The following is a 12062-nucleotide window of genomic DNA, read 5'->3' on the forward strand; positions in this document are numbered from 1 at the left end:
TTCCTTCCTTCCTTCCTTCCTTCCTTCCTTCCTTCCTTCCTCCTTCCTTCCTTCCTTCCTTCCTTCCTCAAAATAAATCTCCTTCCTTTCTTTCTTTCTTTCTTTCTTTCTTTCTTTCTTTCTTTCTTTCTTTCTTTCTTTCTTTCTTTCTTTTCTTTCTCAACATTGGATTGCAGTAGAATAAAATCCACATGTCAGTACTGTAGTTCCTTTACTGTTTTCTCTACTATTTAGATCATTCTTGGAGGATTTGGCAAGGATCCACTTAACATGATATGGTCGGGCTGGTAATGCACAATGAAATCTTTATTTAAAGCTAAAAGCTTTAGGAGATGCAAACAGTGGAATCCTGCTGAACAGATGCTAGATTTTAACAAGATTTAGAGCAAGCTGAAGAATATAGAAAAGGATTGAGGCTTCCCTGAGCGTATCTGAATAGATTTTCTGTTGCCCTGCTTGGCGTGAAACAGGTGGCAAACCTTCCAGAGGGTCCCATCCTGTCCCACCAGTGGAGGTTTATATATTTATATCTGTGGGGGTGGCAAGAACATCTGTGACGTTGAATGAAAAATGTTGAAGCGTATAATTTGACACCTAAAAACAGAAACAGATTGTGCTGAATGGGTCTCTTCCTTAGCTGTTGGTTTATTTCTTGGCCACTGTGTTCTGATGTCCATTTATTGGATGGATGGATGAAGAGATGGGCAGACAGATGGACAGGCATATATGAGAGAGAGAGAGAGAGAGAGAGACAGAGAGAGAGACAGAGACAGAGACAGAGACACAGAGAGAGAGAGACAGAGAGAGAGAGAGAGAGAGAGAGAGAGAGAGAGATAACATGGATGGATGGATGGATGGATGATGGATGGATGGCTAGATGGATGGACAGACATATACCATGGATGGGTGGAAGGGAGACAGACAGACATATAATATTTTATGGATGGATGGTTCACTGGATGGATAGATGGGTAGGTAGGTACGTAAGTAGATAGGTAAATAGACAGACAGTCTTATAGGTAGATAGACAGACAGATAACATCGATGAATGAATTGATGGCTAGATGGATGGACAGATATGTAACATGGATGGGTGGAAGGGAGGGAGGGAGACACAGCATGGATGGATGGATGGGTGGATGGATGGGAGGGTGTGTAGGTAGGTACAGCAGGTAGATAAATAGTCATATAGGCAGATAGACAGATAACATGGATGAATGAATTGATGGATCGATGGACAGACATATAATAAGGATGGGTAGAAGGGAGGGAGGGAGGGAGACACAGATAGGATGGATAGTTGGATGGCCCACCCATCTTAAAATGGTTAAAATTAAGAAATGCTGCTGAATTCCTGCCCGGAACAGGGCTGGACTAGATACCTCTCCAACTCACGCAATCTGTGGCACCAGCTGGTTGACGGAGAGGACGACGCATGGATGCCACACTTATAAACCACCCACACTTCCCTCCTCCTGAAACGGCCTGCCATATGATGCTGAAAGCTGTTCTCCTTAGCAACACACTTTTTTCTTCCGAAGGCTGAGTAGGGAAAGGCTTTTTTTAAAAGTCCCAATGTTGTGACCCAGGTCATCTCAAGGCAGAGGCTGGCAGAGGCCGGCAGAGGCTCCACCGCACGCTCCCCTGAAGGGCTGCACACCCCCAGCCCCACAAACCAAAGCCAGTAAGCCACAAAACCAAAGCAAATCCACAAAGGCAGAGAGGAAGTTCCAAGAGAAGGTCCGAGCTCACGGGACAAGGTCCAGATTCAAGGTCCATAAGGCAGAAACAGGAGCCAAGGCTGAGTTTTTCCAAAGCTGAGGGAGTGTGTGCCAAAGCAAACAATTTGTTAGAGTTTGCGGCAGAGATTCAAATCCAGAAAACACAGAGATGCTTGATTGAGCGGGATCATTAACTTCTTGATGAACGTAGTAACACGAGTAAAGTTCATAATACTATTTGTAGATCCTTTCAGTATTAACACGAGCAAAAACCGAAGCAGCAGCAGCTCAAAGCAGCTCAAAGCAGATATCCCTTTCAGTTTTTAGGCAAGTTAGTTTCTCTTTCACTTTAGAGCTGAGCACAGAACAGAGATAAGCCACGTCCAGATTCTCTCTTTTAAGTTTCAGCCCCCAATTCAGCTCTCATGGGCTGGCCTTGTTCCTCAGCTCCGTTCCAGTTCGTGAATATACTCTGACACAATTGTTCCCAACCAGGACAATTTCCCCAGCTTCTGCTTAAGTCAACCCACGCCACATGTTCCTTGTGAGGAGAGGTGGGGCGGCCTTCTCCCAAGCAGCCTTGCAGACCTCCTCGCCTCTAGTCTACTCTCCGTGTCCTCGGGTCAGTGGGGAGGCAGCTATTCCTCTCAGATCTGCTGCCCCCTCAACACCCCTGCAGGTCTGCAGCCAATCCTCTCCTGTGTCGGTGAGGGCAGGCAGCTCTCTGTCCGGTCCACCATCTCCCCCCCCAATTGTCCGAAGGTCCTGGGACAGTATCATCCTCAGCCTGGGACTGTCTAAACATGCCGAGGGAGACATGCCAGCCCCATTGGATGGTCCTAGTTCCAACTCATCCTCCTCCTCCGAACCAGGATCTGATAGGGCCGTGATACCCGGTTCTGAATATCATCCCCCCTTTAGGTAGACCCTGGTGGGAGATTGTGGCCCAGGAATCTAGCCAGAGGTTGTATTCAGCAGGTTCTTGTGATGACGCAGGGTGGGATACAAAATGTACACAGTCACAAAAAAACAGGTGAAGCCCCTTCTATTCCTTCACTTTGCTTCCAAGCTCCAAACATCCTTGACTGGAGACAAAAAAAACTCCCACACAAGCAGTTACAAGAAGGAGGAAATGCCGTTTAAATTATAAAGAGTAAAAAACAACACAAGCCAGGCAAGATAAGGGCTTGAAGACGTCCACAGATATCAGAACACACACTGGGAAGGACGCCAAACCCAGAGAGGAACAATAAACTTGAAATATTTCCATGCTTTGTTTCCAGCACTTGCCCGTACACATGTCCGTCCTCTTATCCAGTTGTCACAGCTGAAGCCCATGAAGATGATCAAGGTCCTCTTCTCCCCAGTAGACCATGTCTCTCCCTTATCTTTTCCTCCCTGCATGCCCTAGGATGGAGAAAGGATGGGCCTGGGTCCTCCTCTGACTGCCCAGCCAGTCTGTGCCCTTCCCCAGCCTCCTCCAAAACATCTGGAGCCACACTTCAACTCCTTGTCGGCTATTCTTCCTCTACCTCAGTCTCCACTGGGGGCATGACAGTTCTGGCCAGTTCTGGAAAACCAGTAGTGGAAATTTTGAGTAGTTCGGAGAACCAGCAAATGCCACCTCTGATTGGCTCCGTCCCTGTCTGTTCTCCGCCTCTCGAGTCCCAGCTGATCGGCTGGGTCTTCTTTGGTTGCCCTGCACAGGAGAGCAGAGCTGCAAAGCAGGTTAGTGGGGTGGGGAGGGAATGGGGAATTTGCAGTATCCTTCCCCTGCCACGCCCACCAAGCCACACCACACCCGCTATGCCACGCCATGCCATGCCACGCCCACCAAACCACACCCACAGAACCAATAATAAATTTCTTTGAATCCCAGCACTGAATCTAGCCTCGTTTAACAAGAAACTGTGATCTACTGCCTGGGGAATTCTGGGAGTTGGACGTCCACCCTTCTTAAAATGGTTAAAGTTGAGAACCATTCCTCAAGGAGCTTTTAGTTGGGGTGCAAAAAGATGTAGGCTTCCATTTGACCCCTTGTAGCTCTTTTTCTAGCCTCAGCTCAGCAAGGGTTATTTCCTTCCGTTTTTGACCTCTTCTCCTTTTTAACAGATCCAGGAAGTGCTACCAGGAAGCCATGTTCTCAGCCGCTTTCTCCGGCCCCCGGTGACTGCCAGCCCCTGACCCAAGCAGCCTCCACTCGGCCATCGAGAGTGTTGCAGAGACAGTCAAGAGTTGGGGTACGTTTCAGCGCGCTTCCTACCCAGAGCAGGGACAACCCATTTGTAACCTTCCTTCACCACCCTTGGCTGTGTGGCCTTCTCAAGTCCATTCTGCCCACCTCAGATGGTGAGGACATACGAAAAAAAAGAGAGCTTAGGGGTTGGATTTAATTAATGCAGTGTTGTTTTCATTGAAATTCATGATCGTCTAGGTTTGAGTTGGCTTTGTTTTATTCCCTAGTTGTTTATTTATCCCTCTTCTCCTGGCCTATCCCTTCTTAAAGTCAAGAATAATACGCCATCCTAAAAATGTGTTGGATCAGCACAGGAAATAGTAGGCGGGGAGTCCAAGGCCTGGTGTTAACCTGGTGCAGCAGAATAGTTGTACAGTTGAACGGTGAAGCAGGAATTTCCGCGTTCAAACCCGTCTCTCATTTTTTTTTGAAGAAGAATCTGTCAGCTTCATAGCTTCAGCCCTTCCTGACCTCGGTTAGCCAACCAAAGCATCTCTCTTCTGCTTCTTCCTATTTCATACTTGCTATTCAGACAGAGTTGGAAGGGACCTTGGAGGTCATCTACTCCAACCCCCTTCTTAGGCAGGAAACACTACACCACTTCAGACAAATGGTGTCCAGTCCCTTCTTAAAAACTTTCAGTGTTGGAGCATCCACAACTTCTGGAGGCAAGGAGTTCCACTGATTAATTCTTCTCACTGTCAGGAAATTTCTCCTTAGTTCTAAGTTGCTTCTCTCCTTGATGAGTTTCCATCCGTTGCTTCTTGCTTTGTGGAATAGCTTGACTCCCTCTTCTTTGGGGCAGCCCCTAAGATACCGGAAGACTGTTATCATATGTCACCCCTGGTCCTTCTTTTACTAAACACGAATTCATGAAGTTTGATTCCCTTTCTCGCTTCTTCCCAGCATCCTCCTTTCGTCTTTCTCTTCCGGAACCAACCCTCCTCCTGATCTCGTTTGCTCTGTCCTTAGGAGATGACCGAGAACGGAAGCCACCAACTTGTGGTCAAGGCCCGTTTCCAGTTCAAGCAGACCAACGAAGATGAGCTGACCATCAACAAGGGGGACATCATTTACGTCACCCGCACGGAGGAAGGGGGCTGGTGGGAAGGGACTCTGAATGGGAAGACCGGCTGGTTCCCCAGCAACTACGTCCGGGAAATTAAATCCACCGGTAAGAGACACCTGCTGGGATCGGTCCTGCCCTTGTGGAGGCTGACATGCCTGGCGGTGTGTGTGGGGGTCGTGATGGCGTCTGCTAGCATATTTTTGGTTTGCATGCCCGGAGAGATGGATGAGGTCCGTTGAAGTGCAGAGCAGCCCATGTGGGGTTGCTTATGCGCATAACGTAGTGTGGTTTCCATAGGTAGCTTTATGCTCTCTTGATTCTTTCTGCGTTTGTGAAGAAAAACCTTCTCCTCCTCCACTTTAGCCTCCTCCCCTTACTCCTTCTCCTTTCGTTTCTCCTCCTCCTCCTCTTCCTCCTTTTCTTTCTCTTTTTCTTTCTCTCCTTCCTATCTTCTTATTTTCCTTCTCCTCATCCTCTTCTTTCCAGTTTTCTTTTCTTTTCTTTTCCAGTTTTACTTGTGGAAGAGCACCTCATTTCGTTGCACCCGCTTGCGAGTGTAATGACAAATTAATTCTTATGTCTTATGTCTTTCCCCCTTTCTGTCTCTTTCCTATCTTCTCCTCTTCCTTCTCCTCCTCCTCTTCTTTCTCCTCCTCTTCTTTTTCCTTTTCTTTCTCTTTCCTATCTTCTCCTTTTCTTTCATTTTTTCTTTCTCCTTCCTGTCTTCTCCTTCTCTTCCTCCTCCTCCTCTTTCTCTGAAACTGAGCTCTGTCTCCAGGAAGGGGCTCATTGGTTCCACGGTCACGTCTCCTGGGGTTGGGACATGAAGAGTTCTTGGTCCTCCTCCTCACCTGTGGGAGTCATGTCTCCAGAGCTTGCTAGAAATCGGTGGAGACCTTTCGCAACTCTTCAAGGGCTAGCACGGCCATTTCAGGGAAGCCAGTGACTGGGCGGGGTGTCTTCACTATGCCCTGGCATAACATGCTTTGCTCATAATAGGTTTCAAAGCCAAGGCTGATATTTCCCCAGGGCCAGGGAACCCTGGAAAAGTGGGGTTCCAAACTGAAACGCTCAGGGTTTCTCCAGCGAAGCCAGGATTTGTAGCAGTAATGGAGGAAACAACAACAGCAGTGAAAAGAGATGATCAAGGGAAGGAAGGAAGGAAGGAAGGAAGGAAGGAAGGAAGGAAGGAAGGAAGGAAGGAAGGAAGGAAGGAAGGAAAGAAGGAAGGAAGGGAGGAAGGAAGGAAGGAAGGAAGGAAGGAAGGAAGGAAGGAAGGAAGGAAGGAAGAAAGGAAGGAAGAGGCAGGCAGGCAGGCAGAAAGGAAGAGGCAGGTAGGAAGGAAGAGGCAGGCAGGAAAGGAAGGAAGGAAGGAAGGAAGGAAGGAAGGAAGGAAGGAAGGAAGGAAGGAAGGAAGGAAGAGGCAGGCAGGCAGGCAGGAAGGAAGAGCACTGCTTGGTCAAATAAGTAGAATATCTAAGCTCAGTTCCAGTTGAGGCACCAATGCCAAGATTATCACTTGTGCCTACCTGCCTCTAGAGTAGTTGATGCTTCCCACCACTTCCAGATCCATACTTCATGCTCATTTGGAGTGAGAAAATTAGTTGTGGTTCAGCACCCCAGGTTAAGGAAGGTTGATCCAGGCAAGTGGACGTTCTTCATACCTGTTTGGAGGCTCCACCTCTACTGTTTCACACCTGTGGGATGTTGGCTTGTGTTGTGCCCTCTACTTCCTCTTCCGGAAACATCACTTCTCTATAACCCTTCCTCCTGTTTCTCCTCCAGATAAACTGCTCTCTCCTAAGGCTTTGAAAGCGGGTGAAGGTCCTCAACTTACCAAGAATTACTATGCTGTGGTAAGCCTGTGGAGTCTCTACTATTCCCGAATTTTATTCTCCGGAAAGATGCCCGTAAATCTATCCTATTAAAGAAAAACTGCAACATCACACAAGGTCATAAAAAATCAAGCCACGCTTAAGTTAAACACATGTTGAGCAATGGAACTATAAGATATGGTTATGCTAATTGTCTGGATACTGGGCATCTCTTCTCCATTTCAGTTTTCTAAGCTAAGGAAGAAGCTACCTTTTTTCACCATCATAGCCGAGTCTCCCGCAACATGACTTCAATAAACTAAACAAAAAAGCTTTTTAGTTTATTGAAGCCATGTTGCAGTTGAGAGCCAGAACATGGACACGCATTGGCCTTTCCAAGAAGTGTCTCTTCTAGTGTTGATTCCAGTGGTGGGGCTCAAAACTTTTTACTACTGGTTCTGTGGGTGTGGCTAGGTGGGCATGGCTTGGTGGGTGTTGCCATGTGACCGGGTGAGCTTGACTTTTGAGGGGGGCGTTCTGGGCCTCAGGGGAGCTTCTGGGGGGAGCTTTTCCTCCCAGGTGGCTCCCCTGGGGCTCAGGAAGACAAAAAAATAGAGAGGGAGAGCTGTGCCCCTCCCTCCATGTTTTGCCTTCCTGGGTCTCAGGGAATTCTTCTGGGCAAAGCAGTAAGACAAGCTAGGGGGAATCCCAGCCCAGCTGATCGTATGAACAGCTGATTGTCGGAAGGGGGAAAAAATAAATAAATACCTTAAGAGGCGAGCGTCAGGCGGGCAGGGTGAGCGAGCAGCAGGTGGGCGGGACAAGCGAGTCAATGGCGACCGGGTGACCAGGTTGGGGGCGTGACCAGCTAGAACTTACTACCAAATCACACCAAATCCTTGCTACCGGTTCTTGTGAACCGGTGTGAACCAGCTGAATACTACCACTGGTTGAATCCCATTGGGAGGGTAGATAGTCCACTTTCGATAGAAAATGGAGAAGAGATTCCTGTTTTATCCCCAGGACTTCCTTCTTTGAAGTTAGATCCCTGGCATGTGGATGTTTGCGCCAGCAGTGATGTCAGAGGTTGAATGCCTTCCTGCAGGGTGTTGTTAGGAAAGGACTTATTATTAGCAAGGAGGAAAACAAAATATTCTCAAGAAAAGTTCCCTCTTGCGATCTTAACATTCTAGATTTTTTTGATCTTTTTTGTCCGGGGGTGGGCAGAAGAAAAGTCAACTCTTCTGCCATTTTTAATCATGATAGGCCAAATAATTTTCCTGCCTTTTTTGTGCGTTTTTGGCTAGGTCTTATTTGCTTTGGTAGAAGAGATAAGTAGCTTTCAAATTTTCTTCCAAAGGAAAAGAGAATTGCAATGGCATTCTTCTGGGGTAGATAACATTCTTGAAGGACAGGGTTATGGGGAAATCCGTATTTCTCTGACCGATTCCAGTGATTAAACCTGGAACACAGAAAGCCCTCAGGGCTATCAAACATGAGGCCTGGGGAGTCACTCTTTATCAGTATTTTCCAACCACCAACATTTTAATATTTCTCCTGTCCATAAATATCCTGGAAAGCAACAATATGGTTGCCCAGAAAACAACATAAACAGCAAAAGTTGATCTCAACTCAACTTTTTGTTCAAAGAGCTAAGCCCAACCAAAGTTGGGTATGGTCCATGCTTGAATAGGAGAGGCAAGACAGCAAAACTGAGAGTTGTTGAAAACCATATCTTGAAAGCATGAGATGATCAACTACTTCTAACTGTTGCCAAGAAACTGTACGGATATTTATATGAAGTCACCAGCAGCTGAGCTGACTCGAGGGAGGCTTTATTTTTGGCACTATGTCTGTAGACACGTGACGAGAGGAATTTCATACTTGCAAGCCTAGCCATGTTGATAAACTACAGTGTGTTTACGGATGCCATCATTCATAGGCAAGATGTATTTGGATCGCTCCCAACATCCTTTATATCTCCTGCTTATCTTCACCTGCTTCAGGTACTTCAAAATATTTTGGAAACGGAGCGAGAGTATGCCAAGGAGCTACAGTCCCTTCTAGGAACGTACTTGAAGTCTCTCCAGTCTTATGACAAGTAAGTAAGATTGTTTGAGATGATCTCCACTGATGGGGAAGGAGGACAGATGCAACTTCTCAAATCATCATGGATGACTTCTAACTCTACAGTCCAGTCTTTGGATACTGGCAGTTTTGAATGCTTTTTTAATTGATGGGGTTGGTCTTTTGCTTTGCTTCTCTAAGGAAAGAGACACACTCAAGGGCATAATAGTAGTTGGGACAACTAAGGAATAGATTGTTTGGGATGAGAACATAAGAGTGGTCGTTACAATGGGTTGAAGACCATATTCAACCTTCAACGTGACCCAAAGGCGCTTTTTCAAGATGCAACTGGACTTTCTGGTTTTTCTTTGAAGACATTTCACTTCTTATCCAAGAAGCTTCCTCAGCTTCCCTCAGAAGCTTCTTCACCTTCTCTCAGAGCTGAAGAAGCTTCCTGGATGAGAAGCGAAAGGTCTTCAAAGTATAACCAGAAAGTCCAGTTGCCTCTTGAAAAAGCACCTTTGGGACAACCATGACCTGGATGACTGAGAATCTCTGTAGACATTCAACCTTCCACAAGGTTTCTTAAGCCAAGATTCCTTTCCCCATCTTTCTATGATATGTTTATTTCTAGGCTGAGCCCTACGGACATTGCCTCTCTACTTGGAAATGTGGAGGAGATCTGCAACTTTCAACAGACGCTCAACCAGACGCTGGAAGAATGTGCTAGGTAAGTCGTGAATGCGTTTCTCCATGGAAAGTTTTCTTATTTAAGATCTTCTCCTTGGAGGGTACGGCAGAAGGAGGCTCCAGATAGCAGCCTGAGACCTTTAAGTTATTTCATGGATGTTCTCCAGACTCTGCTTTGGATAAAACGTTCTGTGTTGTTTTGGTGTTGTTGCATTTTGTAAGCTGTCCAGATAGTCCCCAATTTACGACCACAACCGAGGCTAAAATTTCTGTTGCTAAAACTCTTAAGGGTGTTTTGCCCTATTTTATGGCCTTCTTTGCCAGCTGTTAAGCGAATCACTGCATTTGCTGAAGGTCACTGAAGGTGACCTTCTGGGCAGAGGTGGTATTCAGCCGGTTCTGACCAGTTCTGGAGAACCAGTAGCGGAAATTTTGAGTAGTTCGGAGAACCGGCAAATGCCATCTCTGACTGGCCCCGCCCCCATCTATTCTCTTCCTCCCACTGAGTCCCAGCTGATTGGCTGGGTCTTCTTTGGTTGCCCTGCACAGGAGAACAGAGCTGGAAAGCAGGTTAGCGGGGTGGGGAGGGAATGGGGATTTTGCAGTATCCTTCCCTGGAGTGGGGAGGGAATCAGAGGTGGTATTCAACTGGCTCTGACTGGGTCTAGAGAACCGGTAGCAGAAATTTTGAGTAGTTCAGAGAACCGGCAAATCCCACCTCTGACTGGCCCCGCCAACCCCATCTCTTCTCTTCCTCCCATTGAGTCCCAGCTGATTGGCTGGGTCTTCTTTGGTTGCCCTGCACAGGAGATTGGAGCTGGAAAGCAGGTTAGCGGGGTGAGGAGGGAATGGGGATTTTGCAATAACCTTCCCCTGCCACACCCACCAAGCCATGCCGGGCCCACCAAGCCACGTCCACAAGAACCAGTAATAAAAAAATTCAATCCCACCCCTGCTTCTGGGACATTGCAACCATCATAACTATGAGTCGGTAGTCAACTGTTTGAATTTTGATCATGTGACCACGGAGATGTAGCAACGGTTGTAAGTCCCTTTTTTTCCAGTGCCGTGGTAACTTCAAACAGTCAGTAAAGGAACTCTCGTAAGTCAAATACAAATTGGGACAGACTATACACCTCTATAAATAAACGTTGGCAGGAAAGTTATTTTCCCTCGGTCTCTGCTCCTCTTGGCTCAGATGAAGATAACCATTGGAAATGCCAACCAACAGCTTCAATTTCTTCCATCTTTGACCGGCGTGTGTCTCTTGCAGACTTCCCGAACACCAGCAAAGAGTGGGAGGCTGCTTCCTAAGCCTGATGCCCCAATTTGCGTCTCTGTACCTCACTTACTGCACTAACCACCCATCTGCGGTCAACGTCTTGACCCACCACAGGTAAAAATAAGGATGCACCAAACCCTTGCCCTGGGGAAAGATCAGGCGTGCCCAGTGGGCTGGTCTGCTTCTCTATCATCATGGATGCTTCTCTTCCAGCGATGAACTGGAGAAGTTCATGGAGAACCAAGGGATGGATATTGGGATACTGACCTTGACCACGAGTCTCAGCAAACCGTTCACACGGCTGGACAAGTACATTGCCCTTCTGCAGGAACTTGAGAGGCACATGGAGGTGAGCTTTGATGAAAGACCAGTAATCCCTATCGGTTGGTTCCATCATTGTTCAATGACGGACTCTTCTTCTCATGGAGATGAGCTTTGATGAAAGACCAGTCATCCATATCGGTTGGTTCTATCATTGTTCAATGATGGACTCTTCTTCTCATGGAGGTGAGCTTTGATGAAAGACCAGTCATCCATATCAGTTGGTTCTATCATTGTTCAATGACGGACTCTTCTTCTCATGGAGGTGAGCTTTGATGAAAGACCAGTCATCCCTATCAGTTGGTTCCATCATTGTTCGGTGACAGACTCCTCTTGTCAGGGTTGTGTTTGGCTTTTCCCAGGGGTGGGATTCTACCAGTTCTGTCCACCTCTGTAGAACCGGTAGCTCTGAAGAGCAGCAGACATAGAACCGGTTCTATGTCTGCTGATGTTTTTGCCCACCGGGGCTCTTACCTGACCTTTATTTCTTGATTTTTTTTTTCAACTTCAGCTGCCTTGCGAGGCACAGCTGCAGTTTAAAAATCAGGAAAAAGGGGCTTTTTGAAAGGCTGCTTCTCTGCATGCAGCAGGCTGATGACGATTTACAGGTACGTGCCGGCAGCATGCAGGGAAGCACATCGTCAATCACCAAACCTCGTAAATGACCGAACTGGTAGTTAACCCTCTTGGATCCCACCCCTGGCTTTTCCCCATGATTCTCTGGGGTCCTCCTGGGTTGACATCCTAATAGGCGAGCTCTTGGAAGAAGCCTCTTTCTCTAGACCCCTCTTGGACCCCTGGCAAATCGATGGTTTGCCCAACTCTTGTGGTGGTCCAAAGGGAGCAAGAACCAAGCTTCTAA

At 47.2% G+C, this 12062-nt stretch overlaps 1 protein-coding gene across 2 annotated transcripts in view; it reads left to right on the top strand.

Annotated features, from left to right (window-relative positions):
- The window catches only part of ARHGEF6 (Rac/Cdc42 guanine nucleotide exchange factor 6), a 38806-nt gene that overhangs the window by 11468 nt on the left and 15276 nt on the right, over positions 1-12062 (top strand). For both annotated transcript variants that reach the window (XM_087940799.1, XM_087940800.1), the window contains 7 exons: positions 3834-3961; positions 4930-5131; positions 6812-6882; positions 8847-8941; positions 9542-9637; positions 10871-10993; positions 11093-11228. In XM_087940799.1, the coding sequence (XP_087796925.1) occupies positions 3834-3961; positions 4930-5131; positions 6812-6882; positions 8847-8941; positions 9542-9637; positions 10871-10993; positions 11093-11228 (851 nt within the window). The remainder of the gene's footprint in view (positions 1-3833; positions 3962-4929; positions 5132-6811; positions 6883-8846; positions 8942-9541; positions 9638-10870; positions 10994-11092; positions 11229-12062) is intronic.

Source organism: Pseudonaja textilis, chromosome 12 (genome assembly GCF_049901715.1).
Source record: "Pseudonaja textilis isolate UNSWEBS1 chromosome 12, rPseTex1.2, whole genome shotgun sequence".
NCBI lineage: Eukaryota > Metazoa > Chordata > Lepidosauria > Squamata > Elapidae > Pseudonaja > Pseudonaja textilis.